Below are 14,170 nucleotides of genomic sequence, written 5' to 3' on the forward strand. Positions count from 1 at the left end.
TTTTGCAGCTCCGTGCTGTAAATGCCTTTTTCACCTCAGAGACACCTGCGTTTTCCCAAGAAGATATACGGATCCCCGAGGTGTGGCTGATGCATCACTGTGCTTAGCTTGTAAAGTAGCTTGGGGTCCTTTGGGACACAGGGTGCTTTGTATATGTCAGTTGTGATTCAGTGAAACTTGCTTCCATCTGAACCTACTGTATCAATCAGAGAAGCAACATAATTAATTATGACTGGGCTGCTTGAAAGTTGCACACATCAGAAGCAAGAGTCCTGGAGTTGTTCATGCTGATGGTGGGCATGAGGATGAACAAGATGAATAGTGACACTGCCCTGAACTGTGCCTGACTGCTGTCTTCTGCCATCCATCATCATCACCACGTGTTGGGTGGGAAGGGGAAGCGTTTCACAAAAGAAGGGTCAGAGCAGCGAAAAACTTTCATACATCTCTGTTCTCTCTTCTGAAAGTGGCTTACATTTTGTGTCTGCTGTTAGGCAGTGGGCGCAGTACTGCAACACTGCAATGACAGAAGGAGACCCCTCCCCTCAGAAAAGAGAGGTTAATTTGTCAAGCCATTTAAAGCATTTTAATTACAATTTGTATAACATGTATAAATAAATATTACATTCTTTCAGTCTACAATGCATACTAGGCATATCTTGTTAAAACGTCCATCTATGTTACTGGGTGGCAGGATTGGTTTTGTCCAAGTAAAAAAAAATCAAACTACTGAGTTTAGTAATAAAAAAAAAAAAAAAGAAGAAGAAATACATGGTAAAGACAGGACAATGCAAGTGCTTCTGGCTAACAGTCAGGACATAATACTGATTCCCAAAGGGCTGGATATACCATCTTCCTTTTAGTTACAAAAGGTTTTGGATGACAGTGGTTTCCTCATTGTATAGATTTTGATCCATGTCCTCCACTCGTGTAAACTGGCACTGAGTCAAGACAGTTTACACAACAAATCTATGACAGTATTTTTTATTTGCTTCAGATTTATTACTTGTTTTGTATTTGTTTATTCAAAATCTCAGCTTCACAATCTAGCCTAAATTTTTCAGTCTTAGCTGGTCCAACGGCCAAAAAAAAATCCATAAAATAGCTCCAGATATTTCTTGATCTTGCTTCAGCAATATTTCCCTCCCTTCCAACAGGCTGTCCAGAGGCCAGCTTTCCCAGTAGCAGGAAATAAAATTTTGGGGACAATCAGTCTTTCTGTCCATTCTTCTCACTTTCAGAACTTGATGAGAGCTGGTGACATTAGAATAAACAGAAAATCACAGCACGAAAGTATGAATTCATGGACTTGGCAAAAAAATCCCCAAATCCAGGCTGTACATATTTGGCCTGCGATGCTCTCGGTTCCAGGTACATTCAGAATGCACCAGTGGGGCATTCCCATCAGCTGTTACTTCTAAAAGCTAACAGAAAACAGCACCTTCTTCCCTTGGTGAAACATGGGAACTTTGGTTGTGGAAATTTAAAACAAACAACTAAATAAACAAATCAAACCTGAAAGTAAAATGAATACTTCTTCCAAACAGAACGTATTTCTAGCTAGGGTGAAACAATGGAGGCTTGGGCTTTCTGAAGAGATACCACATGGAAACTATCAGTCAGTACTTATCCCCTGAATTCTTCAAATGACAGGAGATTATTTATAGCCAACTTAGAAACAAAATATTCTTGGTCCACTGTGAACTTAGTGAATTTAGAATTCTCCTGCTTTCAAAAGAAAAATATGAGAGGGAAAACTATTTCGTTTCAACTTACAAGACAAACAGAAAAGTAAAAATAAAACCCCCAGGTAATTTCTTACTCCTTCATATGTAATGCCGAAGACACATCTTCACTTCAAATGAAAGAATAAAAAGAAACAGCTTGAGTAACAATCTAAAAAGTCTCCTTGTGGGTCATATGTCCGTAATTGTGATGTTTCCTTAGAAATACAGACAAGTTATTGTTTGTCTCTTGCTTATTCTTTTCATGCTTTTATATTCTATCTTTTCTTTTTACAAATATTTTTGGTACTTTGAAATATTACTATCATTATTATTTGTATGACCCATAAAACAATTTTCACAACCTCATCTTGCCCAGTTCATCATTACCGGTCATACCATTTCCTTGCTCCTTTCTGCTATTTATATTCCATTCCTAAATCCATGAGTAGCAGAAAAACAAAGTGAAAACCAAAAACAAACCATGGACAGTTTGGCAAATTTCTTTCCCTGATTATAAAAACTGCCTTATCATTTCTCCGGGTGATTCCTTCCCCTCCCCTTCTTCTGTCCCAATATATACTGTAGAACTGAAGGCATCAAGGTGTGGTTAAACCCAAAAAAACCAGCAAGGAGTTACACTTTTTCTTTGAACTTCTCCATGTAGTTTCGTATCTCTTTGGAGTCCCCCAGGTCCATATCCTGGCACACCCACTTAATGTCATCATCATTGCTACTTAGGATTGAGTTGACAGTAGGACAACCGTCGTCGGGTGGGATGGTAGTGAACGTGGTGAATTTTACCCGCTTCCGTTTGGATGTCGGCGAATGTAAAGGTTCAGTTTTCTGTTCCTTTCCCAGCTTGCCCCCTGAGTCAGCACACCTATGAACCTGGCTCTGAATGTTCTTCTGAGCACTGCCATTGAGGAGCTGGTTGCTCTCCTCACTGCCCGAGCCTCGGTCAATAATAGTTGTGTGCTCATCCTGCTGGGGTGATGCATCTGCTGTGTTCTCCAGCAGTTCCGCTTCGTTTCCCAGCCAGACCCAGTCATGGGAATGGGTCATGGTAGCCTGTCCTTCCACCAGAACCTGCTTGTGACGGTACTTCAGTGCAAATGTGGCACAGTTTATTAGGAAGACTAGAATTGCCAGGCAGAAGACCCCTAGCAGAGCATACATCCCGATCTCCAGATCGCTAAGGCCCCTCGGTGTCTGCACCAGGTCATTTTCCTCCATGCCCGCATTGCCTTTTGGTAGGTCTACTTGAGCAGGGAAGTTGGTGAAGTCTATAGGAATGTTCTGCAGCTGGCTGTCGTCCGAGAGTTTGCCACCATCCAGCCTATTGTTTTTAATGACTTTATTTTTTATTATGGATTTTGCTGTGGTGCTGACTTTCCTGATGGCGCCTTCCTCTCGCTCTGCTGAGCTACCATAATATCGTCCATCCTGGCCATACCGGTCCTGGTCCGACCCTTTGTGCCGCCGGTCACTAGCATGGTTTTCAATCTCATCAGCATCATAATCTCCACCTGTATCAGAGTCTGCATCATTCTGACCAAACTTGACTTTGATGTTGCCATTCCCCACAGCCAGGACACTTTTCCTTTTGGACTTCTGGCAGGCCTCAGAAATCATCATGTCCACCTTGATTAACGTGCCCTGACCTTCACCTTCTGCTGCCACAACCGGCCATTCTAAGGCAGCGTTCTGGTGGATCGAGACAACAGCTTCGTCTAATGACACAGCAGAAAGGGAGAAGTCCTTAGAGTCATAAATGTCCAGCGGAGTAACAGAGCTGTCACTGAACTGGATCCAGGTGCTTACCACAGCTTCCTGCAAAGAGAGGGTCATGGTTAAAGACAGGGACTTAAATAAAGCAGCTTAATCCACAGCAGCTCATCCACCTCTCAGCTCTGAATGGCAGCTGGAGGAGACGGAAGCCAATGGCTCTGCACTGCATTTAAGGCAAACCAAGCTTCAACGGATGGGGCAGGAAAATGCTCACATTTTTGACTAAAGGTTCCACTGTTAGCCTTCCTGCAAATGTTCTGCAGAAGAACATACAAAACACTTGATATGAGTTGTCCATAACACCAAAGTACCCATTAACAACCTACAATTTACATGATGTATAAAGAAAGTAATTTCTCTCATTCAAAAGCTGAAAGAGACAAACCAGAAAAAATTACTAGAGGCACTTGACAGAACACTTATTTTCTTCATGTTCCCAATGCACAGGTGTCACAGGGAGCTGTCAAATTAAGCAAGGCATAAACATCTTAGCAGGAATAAGGAGCTACCAAATATCTTGGAAATGACTGGAGCAGAAGAGTCACTTGAAAGAAAAAGACTCATAGAACAATTGCCATTTTGCTGGAGATGGGTTTGTTTTAAGTAAAACACACTTTATCCTTGAAATAATTAAAAAGTTCACCACATTTCTGTGTCAAGGAGAGGAGGACGGAGATGCTGGTATGATCTCTGTGATAAAATGCAGATGGCCTGGATTTAATTGGACTGTCTTTGTTCTCTGCAGGTAGCACCGTTAGAAGTCATCATTAGAAGCAAACACAAAACTAGAGGTCAGCTCTTTGGCATTTGAAATCCCATCCAGATGATAGAGATATTTACTCCTCCACATCTCAGTAGCTTGCTTTGCAGGAGATTTCTTTATTTTTCCATTTGCCCTATGCCTTGCCTGTTTAGCTGGCAGACATGCAGGCAGGTTGCCGGAGTGCAACTTCACACAAAACTGAAGTTTTTTTCTTCCCAGACTTACACCGCAGATGGCCCTAATAACTTTACACTTGGGTACATCAGAACAACCGGGCTGAAAATCACCATCGGGGAGAAGCATTGCCACCCTGTTAACATGCAGTCATAATACAAATTTACAACCTAATATAGTTCTCTATTGGCTACAATTTGTTACGCTATGGTTATAAACAAAGGGAATTGCTACCCTTCTAGTTAAATTTAAAGCTTTTCAATGTAAGCAGTAAGGGGCACTTAGCTGTGCAGAAGGTTGGACTATACTAAATATTTGATTTCCAAAGTGCTATCAGCAAGTTCTTCAGGGACTGAAGGAAGAAAAATAAGTTGTGGCACCACAGGAAAGAAGGCAAAGTTCTTGGTGATACAAATGCACTTCAAACAGCTGAAATGGAGAGAAGTGGGGAAGGGTGAACTGCTAAGGAAATTAAAACAGCTGATCTTTCATCAGAGAAACAACCCTGAAATGGCTGAACAGACAGAAACATAAAGTCACAGGGCACGGATTAAATTTATATCATAGAAACCTACAGTAAAGCAAACCTAGTCATGGGAAAGTAAAGGGTTTTTTTTTTTTTTCAAATGGGTATGTACAGAGAGAAAAAGACGAATCTCCTCTGGCATTTCAACACCCTGTTGCCTTCCTCCCCCCTAAAACAAGAGCACAGCCTCATGTACCACCAGGGAGGTGTGCAAGATACACCTACTTTTCACCAACCTACGGAAGGAAAAACCACCAGCATCATTTCAAACATCTGTCGCAACAGGCTTGCTGTCATCTGCCGGCGGTGCTCTCTTCTGGGAGCAGGATGAGAGAACAAGCGCGGCACAGTTCGTACGGTGATGGCTGGGAATGAGGAGGCCTGGGCCTCCTGCAGCTACGGGGGGCAATTCCACAGCTCCACATCTCTGCACAAGGACTGACATTACTAAAGGTAACCAGCATTCCTCAACAGCCAAACACAGCGTGCCTAGCGTGGCAGAGCCCCAGATCCCACTGTGGCCCTCACTACACAACTGGGTTTTACTGGTGGTAGAACGGCACCTCTGAGGGATCGGGGGTCTCTGTCCAGGCACGGGAGAGGAACACATACGAGGAGGCATATATTCTTCTTTTCTTCTTCAAGATATCCACATCTCTGTTTGGTTTCCTTACCCTGCCACCTTTCCGCTTTAATGGCCCTCAGGCACCTCTCAGGTTCAGAGGTAGGCCAGCACAGAAAAATTCAGACCAAATGGCTAGAACTCGACAAAAATGTAAGCAACTTCAAAACAACTTTTACTCTTTACATTGTTTCTGCACTATTCTGCATTCCTGGTTTTATGATGCAGATAGAGAAAAAAAAGAAATGGCATCAGCTGAAATTTGCAAGTGCACATGTGATTTACTAGGGATAACAAAGGTGTGCAATAGTTTAGCCATTATTTTCAACCAGCATTGACATTTTTTATTTCCAAGAGACCCCTTTTTCACAGAACCAATTTTTTCATGACAAGACACAACACAACATTGTCATGCTTATACTACAGACAACATTAATTAAAAGGGAAAGAAAACAAATGAGAGAGGGACAGAATTTCAGATCCTGCCAAAGTTTATTGGATCAGCCCAAATATTCTATTTGGCAAGAGATCATCTCCTCTCATTCACATCATTAAAGGAAAGCTGAAGGCAGGGGAAGGAAGTGAATTTCCCAAGTGATTATAAATTCTGAAAAGCTGAAAAGAAAAAAAGAAAGAAAAAAAGAAATGATTTACTACCATGTCCTTCAAAGAGCTGTTTCTGCAAATCTTATGTACTGCATCAATAAATCCCCTCCAAATCTCTGACAAGGTCCTCCAATTACTATCAGCAGATGAAGATGGATTGGAGCCTTCTTACCTGCAAAATTGCTGCCCCTAGTCCGATGCCCTCAACACTGAGGTGACAAATCCTTGTGTTCATTAATTATCAAGCATAAACAAACAGTTTGAGGGATTACCTGGCCATCCAGTCTTTTTTTCCTCCACTTTTCCTCCCTCTGTCACATATGCACATGCACGTGCACACACACACACTCAGCTGCACTCCCAGAACACATGAACCACAACCTCTCTTAGAGAGCAGGGTGATTTGTACAGTGACTGCGATGATGTGCAGTGAGTCAGATAATGTACATTACATCACATTAACGACAGCACAATCCAGGCCAGATGAGATGAAGAAACTGTTCTCCACAACCACTGTTGATTATTAAATATAATGCTTTCCTTAAACACATAAAAAACTTTATCAAGACACATTTTGCCTACATTTTCCCTTGTGCCTTTGTTGTTCTCCTCCTCCATTCCGTGCGCACCTTCAGCAAGCTGGCCAGTTCTTGATCTGCTGCAGTTCCACCACCTCTCTGGCCTTGTATTACATTGCTGCTTATCAGTCCAAAGATGCCACTTGATAAATCTTCTTGGGTAAACTTGCATTTTGCTTTTTGTTAAGTAGTTTTATCTCCCTTGTTACCCACTTGTTATGTTTAGGTGGGTAAAACAAGGGGGAAATTACCAGGGTACAGAAGGCACATGGCACTAATGGAAACCAAGAGTCCCCGAGGAACTCTGTACTGCCTGACCTGGAACACGGCAAACCCTGCCACGGGAGTCACCACAAACACTATTGTTTGCTGGCCGTGCCTGTTCCACCCAGATAAAACAAGGAGGCTCATGCTCCAGATGGCAACCTGACTGGCTGGAAGCAGAGCTGGTTTGGAAGCTCAGTAGAAAGCCCATCGTACAGAGATCCGATGAGTCCCTCTGCGCTGGGACTCAACAAGTGAAATTCTGGGAGCCACAATGACAATTATTTTGCCCTCTAAAGCATCATACAGGATTTGAAAGTCTGCTTATCCTGGGATATTCCACTGAGCCCATCCGTGGCACCACAAAGTGCCCTTCAAGACTTCCTCAAAAAAGCTGGGGTCAGCTTGCTACCAGGGCATGCTATCCTGTGCTCTCCAAGCAAAGAACAGGGGAGAAAAGTGTGTAGGACTGTTGGCATTTTAGAGAATTCTGCTGCTTAGGAACAGTGAGGACTGATCAGTAGATTTAATTTTATTCCACACTCAGAATAAAGAGGCCTTTTAAAGTCTTCATTCACTTAAGCACAAATAAAAGTATTTGTGAATAAGCCCTCAGTTGCTGGGGTCAGCTGCAGTAGTCCTGGGGTGAGGCAGGACACCAAAGGAAAGACATGGATGGCTGGATGGCTCCAGAAAACAAATACATCCCTCCCTCCAGCAAAGGCGAGGGAATACTGTTCTCAGCAGCTTCTTTTCCAACCTAAACGACTCTATGATTCTATTAGACCAGCTCTGATTGTTCTGTCCGGGGACTTGAATGCTGAAATGGGTTTCCCTAGCAATTTTATCACATGAAATATCAAAGTATTACATGTGCATTTACTTTTAAGCCTGTGGCTTATGTAGTAAAAAGTGGGCTTGATCGTTATGATGTGGAAATAAAAAGGCAGCCAAGACTCAGATCTTAATTCAAACCATGCATTCTCCTACCGTGTATTTCCTTTTCTCCTTTTTTTCCAGTCTGCTAATGTGGCATTCCTTTCCAGTGGGGATTCACTTGTATTTGCAAGGGAAGACTTCAGAGTTTTATCTAACAATACATCCTTTCTCCCTTTCCCATGCTGCTCAATTCCTTTGCCATACTCGTGAGCCCTTACATTACTCTGTCAGTTTAAAGAAAATATAAACACAATTTAGGTGTAATTTATACTGCCAGAATGGAGCAATGAATCCACACCATAAAAATACTCCTACTACCTGTGAGACGTCAGTGAGCCCTCAGAACTAGTTTGCAGGAAGGGCACAAGCTCAAACAGGACAGGATCATGTCAATGCACAAGGGACGCACAAGTAGCTCTAGTCTGTCCCCTGGTTCAGGTGGTGCTGAGCACCCCCAGCTCCCACCACAGGGAGACTGGGTACCTTGGAGGACACTCCCTGAGGTTACGGATGGTCTGGGTCTACTCAATGCTGTCCACAGGAGCTACACATGGGAAAGAGAAGAACTTGGCCTTTAGAAAGTGCTGATATTGCTTTTTTTCTCTAAGAAAATGTCTGCAGTTTTCCAGCAGCACTGAGAGATACATTAATACAGCTGTTTATTAAAGGCTTTCTTCTTCCTTTCTTCACTCTCCCACTTCAGTTCACTAGACCACCCTACAGTGATGAAAAAGCTACGATATGATATGACTGTCAGTTTCCCTGCAGAGCCAGCTGAAATTTAGAGTCCTTGATGATCACTCAGATCAGAAAACACTTAAACACTGTAGGTTTTCTTTTATTTATATCTTGGAGAAGCCTTTAAGATGGCACTGTTGATTTTAACAACCATCAGCCAGCCAAATGAAACAGCTTTCCTGCCTGAGCAGGTGGCCACTAGAAACAGACCGCTCAACACTATAGTTTCCAAATTTTCAGAAGACATTCTAACTTTGATATTTAAATGTTGGTCAACCTGCATTTATTTTTAGGAATCTAAAATACTGATCCATTTTTCAGTGTCAATGTACTCCCCATTGACTTAAAAAAAAAAAAAAGGAAGTATGGGCTCAGCATAACTCAAGGTCACCGTATCACCTCAGGTAATCAGTTGCCCAACTTAAGGCATCTAAGATAAAAAAACGTCACTTATCTTCTTTAGCTTGCTAAGTATTTGGAGAAACTGCCAGCTTCTCAGAACTTGTGTCTTGTCTGCTTTGTGCTGCTTCTGCAGATGTGGTGTGGTCATTACAATCCAGGAACTAATGGAGTCATTATATTCATTGAAAGAAAGTCACAGTAAAAATACTAAATTCATTCCTATGATATTGAAGGATCTGTAATAGCACAATCTGTAGAAAGCTTTATCTCTTCCATTGTACTCTACAGATGTACTACTTAATCTGTGAGGGACAATTCTATGCCTGCCAGAGCACCAATTACCCAAGGACATTTGCTAGTCGATGTTGAAGCTTGGCTACCAAAGGTGCTAAAGCAGAGCCAAGGAAAACACTTGACTAAGAACACGCTGACTGTTTTTTCCATATAACAATGCCGAGACATACACAAGCATTCCTGAGAAAAATAAAATCTTTGGCTATCTTAACTTTTATTTTGTCTTCCAGTTGCATCAATACGGTTTGCATGAATTATTTTGGCCTTTTTATAAACTTGTTTGAGAGGAAAAGACACAAATAATTACATCCTTGCAACATTCAAGTATATGCTTAGTTCTGGACTGTCCTCTTGAAAAAAACTCTCTTTTGAAAGGGCTTGATTTTCTGAAAACCCTCAGTGCTTGCCTTCTGAAATTCCAGCTCAGTAAGGATCTCAGCTGATACACTCAAAATGATGAGTCACTTCTTGCAAAATTTAGACACAAGCACTCCTGCATTTGCATTAATTCTTCTAAGGGCAAGTGACTTAAATGTTACATCCTTCATTCAAACTGCAAATGAAAGGGGAAGACACGACACTCTACAGGCCACTCCCATGCCAAGACTATTTCCTCCAATGTATTTTCTAGTGTGAAATCTATTCCCATCTTATTTTTTGGTGACACGAATGCCAAGTCCCTTAGGTCCCTTTTCAACCGCCCTTCCTTGGGCAAGGCCTGTCCATAGGCTGAGTGAGATATAGGCCTGAGAACAAACGAGTGGCTTACAGTAAGGTAGGGAGGGAATTGCACAGCATGTGTAATTAGCCCAGCCCCCCAACTGCCAACGTGCCCCAGTAACCAGGGACTGTGTTCAGGACCCACACGGAGCTGGCATGACCAGGATCAGGCCCACAAACACTCACAGTGCTTGAGCATGAACTGACCCTCACAAACTCCCCAAAGTGAGGAGTGATGCTCCCAGCAAAGGCTCCAGTTGAGAAGCGGCCAGGATGCTTCTCCTGCTCCTGGTGAAGAAGAGGTGGTGGGAAGACAAGCAAAGGCAATGGGGATGGGCAGGCTCCAGGCTGGAGATGCTGGCAGAAGAGGCAGAGGCTGAAGCGGGATCCCACAGGAACATGCTGCTCTACGCGTGCAGGAAGCCGGGACAGAAGGCACGGACATGGGAGTGGAAACCCTGACTAATTCAAGACCACTACTGACCACTACATTTCCTTGGGCATTCCAGATCCTGGTGCAGAGAAGGTTTCCCACTGCCTTCTAATAGAGTCTAGATCCTGTTTTTCTTTTCTCCAGATTCCATCTGGAGAAGAACAGATTTTAAACTTCTTTTACTGAGAAAAAGGTGCTTGATTTTCTCTTGCCTCCTGCTTTACAGTTGGTATCTTCAAGTGCACATGATGCCACAGTGCTCTCTGTAGGCCCAGGAGGACAGCAGGGACAGCAGCCCCCACACTGCCCAGCAGAACCAGGAGCAGAGGGCATTGCTCACAACGACAGCCTGACATGCCCGGTCACTTCTGTATTAGAAATGTGCTGCTTTGTGGAAACTGAAATTACCTTACAAAAGAAAATCAGCTTAAACAAAAGGTTCCACTAAAATCGTTCCATAACAGAGATGCTGGGAAAAATAATTTCAAAACAAACCACCTTTACACTTTCTTACTCTTTTTTATTACTTCAAAACTTGCCAATCGTAGTGATAGATAATGACACATCATATCATACTGCCACACCATAATACAATACGAGATATCATGCCATGCACTACCGAAATGCCCTGTCATACTCTGCCATTACCTGATGTTAATATCATCACACACTCAGGACAAAACGTCTATAAATCTGAGAAGTTGACCATATATCTGTGCAAACTTTCCAGATTCACAAACCCTTTTATCTGCAATCGAAGCCACAATTCTTCCAATGATGCTGCAGGACAGATGGTGCTCCGTCCTACAGATCAGAATTGGGTTAGGTGTGCTTTAGCTTTTGCTTTTACAGTCTTTGTCCAAAGACAATGTCAGACATGGTTTCTAAGCCCTGGAGAAGGGTATAAATGGGTTAATTACATAAGATTCTTACGTTTACAGGACACAGTAAATGGAACAGATGGGCAACAAGTCCTTCTAGTCTGGACATTTTCCCATCACTAAGTTATAAACCAATCTAAACTATTTTTATGTTCCAGGAAATTAGGTAGCAAAAATCATGAAAATGGGCCATAAAACTTGACTTGAGATCTCTCTATATCTATGTGAGATGAAATACAGTTTCTGTGAGAAGAGTAGCTGTGGACAGACTTAATTGCATGGTCCCAACTCCCACTCTTCAGATCAACTGTCTGCAAGAGCAATGAACACAGATTGTTCCACTGCTACTGACCCTTTTTTTTTTTAAATCTGTTCTAGAGCAACCATTTGCCTTGATCTGGTGACGTTCTCCCCTCTTCCATGTGGGTTGTGACCTGAAACATGTTGCTTGAAAGATTCCCTTTACAGAGATGGGAATTCGCTGGCTTAAATTCAGTAAGATCAGCATCTGAACTGAATGATGAACCCCCCAAAACCCATCTAAAAAATGAAAGGATAGAGGAGCCTGACAGTCTGCTGTGACTCCAGGAGGGAAAAGACAAGTACGTGGTTACCTTCTGCCTCTATTTTACAGTTCTTCAAAATATTAAATTGTTGTGACACACAGAGCTCTGTGCTCTGGGGCATGGAAAACAAAGGGCATGCTCGGTTGGCAAACAGGGATCACTGTCCAAAGACTGCTTGTGTTGCAAAAATAACAGATGTTGAACCATTTAAAGAAAGGGTATTAAAAATGTAAATATCAGGAACTTCCGTGTAGTCAGAGGTTTTACTGCAGACTAAGTCCATATTTGAAGGGAAGAAATGAGAAGACAGTTCCAGAGTACCTCTAGAGGAAAGCGATTGACACAGACATGTACTACACCTGTACTTTAACGTCTAACTTCTAACCTTGTTATGAAGTTATATATGAAGCTGTGTCTGTGTTTCTGTGTGTCTGTGTGTGTCTGTGTGTCCATGTGTGTCTGTGTGTGTACATATGAACCTGTACTTCACACTGGTAAAACACTGCCCCACCCCAAAAGGCAACATCAGCAAGTGTACACTACCTGCTTAGGAGTATGAAGCAACTCTTGGGCAACAGTTGTAGCCACAATAGCCCGACTACTTGCTGCACTGGGCTGAAGAAAGAGCGAAAGTCCAGCCACCAGCTGGACTCCAAGGTCTGTTATGGTCACTTTGTCATCTAGCACAGTGACTGTCTTTTCTGCCAGGATGGAGTCAGACAGGGGAGACAAAACCTTTGGAGAAACACAAAAGAATCAACTTAGGAAAAGGCTGATCAATTAAAATAACCTTTCTTAAGGTCATCATCCCTTCTTGTCTCCAAAGTCTTATGCATAGAAATGAAATGGCAGAGCACACTGACAAGGCAGCCTGGTCCATTAGGAGGGTTGGAAAAACATTTAGTAGATTGGTTATGGCTGAGAACGTTGCATCCAATACTGAGTGCTATACTATCTTACATCTGTTATTTGCATCATTTACTAGAAGAGTTGATTTAAAACTTTCTTCCCCTGTTATTCTGTGTCCCAGTATGGATGAGCTCATCAGCCTTACTTCCCAACCATTTCAAAGGGAGGTCAGCAACGTCTAGGATGTGTCCTTCACTTCTTAGCTCGGTAACTCTCATTTCTCTCTCTTTTCTGTTTCTGATGGAACATCAAGCTAGGAGGATAGCCTTCCCTTTAATGAAACTAAGGGCCATACTCCTGTCTTTAAGGAACTAAGGATAGCTAGTTCATGCATGTACTGTCTTCTCCACCTTCCTCATCTCATACCTACAGCCTAGATTAGCTTTATTCACTCTTTACGCATTGCCTTTCATAAGGATTCAGCTGGGGCAGAACTAGGATATGGCGTTGGCCACTTATGACTTTCAGGGTTATTAACCAGAGTGTAGGTTTTTTTCCTAAATTAGTATTTAAATAAATCAAAATAAACTTGGCACAATCTAAAGATCTCTGTCTCAAAAAGTCAAAATTGTGCCCATCAGATGACTGGTGGTAACGTGCAACATGTGGGGCAAGGGCTCCAACTTCTCACTGAGCGTGGAAACGCTGCCTCTCCTGGACATGTCTGAGGACTCTGTGGCTTCCAGCTCCTGGCCATGCCACATGCCTCAGATCACCTCTAGCCTGGACCACTGTCGCTGGGTTAACGCTGTGTGTGACACTCCCGAAGGTCACAGGAATGTAATCGGAAATTACTCTGTTCCAAGATGGCAGAGCACTGTACTGGATTTATGCCCCCACACAGGTTCTCTATGGGAACGGCAGAATGTGGTGGCCTAGAGCACAGTACCTGCATCGCTGTCATTCCTACTTCCCGTCCGATCAAAATCCTGCCGTCCTGCAGCTTGGCAATGTGAGGATCCTCCAGTTTCATAAAATCCATCACCAGGTCTGTAATGTCGAACTGCCAGTCTGAGCCCAGCAGGTAGCTCAGCTGACCCCAGGGGCTGGAATCCTCAGCTACAAATTGTGTGAGCACTCGCACCATGGCATGCTGATACTGCAGAGTGCATCCTCTTCCCTTCCGCTCATCTTCATCCTCATCATCACTGTCTCTGGTGGGTCTTTTTTCAAAAGAGAATGAAGCATAAAGAAATGTTTTCAAGAACATCAGTGAAAACTAACATTAGAGTGCTAACGG

The 14,170-nt window shown here is 42.9% G+C and overlaps 1 protein-coding gene across 1 annotated transcript in view; it reads right to left on the reverse strand.

Annotated features, from left to right (window-relative positions):
- Positions 1-577: 577 nt before the first annotated feature.
- The window catches only part of TMEM132C (transmembrane protein 132C), a 221,574-nt gene continuing 207,981 nt past the window's right edge, over positions 578-14,170 (reverse strand). The window contains exons 7-9 of the mRNA XM_037375320.1: positions 13,820-14,093; positions 12,565-12,756; positions 578-3,557 (exon numbers count right to left, since the gene is read on the reverse strand). Of these exons, the coding sequence (XP_037231217.1) occupies positions 2,361-3,557; positions 12,565-12,756; positions 13,820-14,093 (1,663 nt within the window). The 3' untranslated portion in view covers positions 578-2,360. The remainder of the gene's footprint in view (positions 3,558-12,564; positions 12,757-13,819; positions 14,094-14,170) is intronic.

This window comes from Falco rusticolus, chromosome 1 (genome assembly GCF_015220075.1).
Source record: "Falco rusticolus isolate bFalRus1 chromosome 1, bFalRus1.pri, whole genome shotgun sequence".
Taxonomy (NCBI): Eukaryota; Metazoa; Chordata; class Aves; order Falconiformes; family Falconidae; genus Falco; species Falco rusticolus.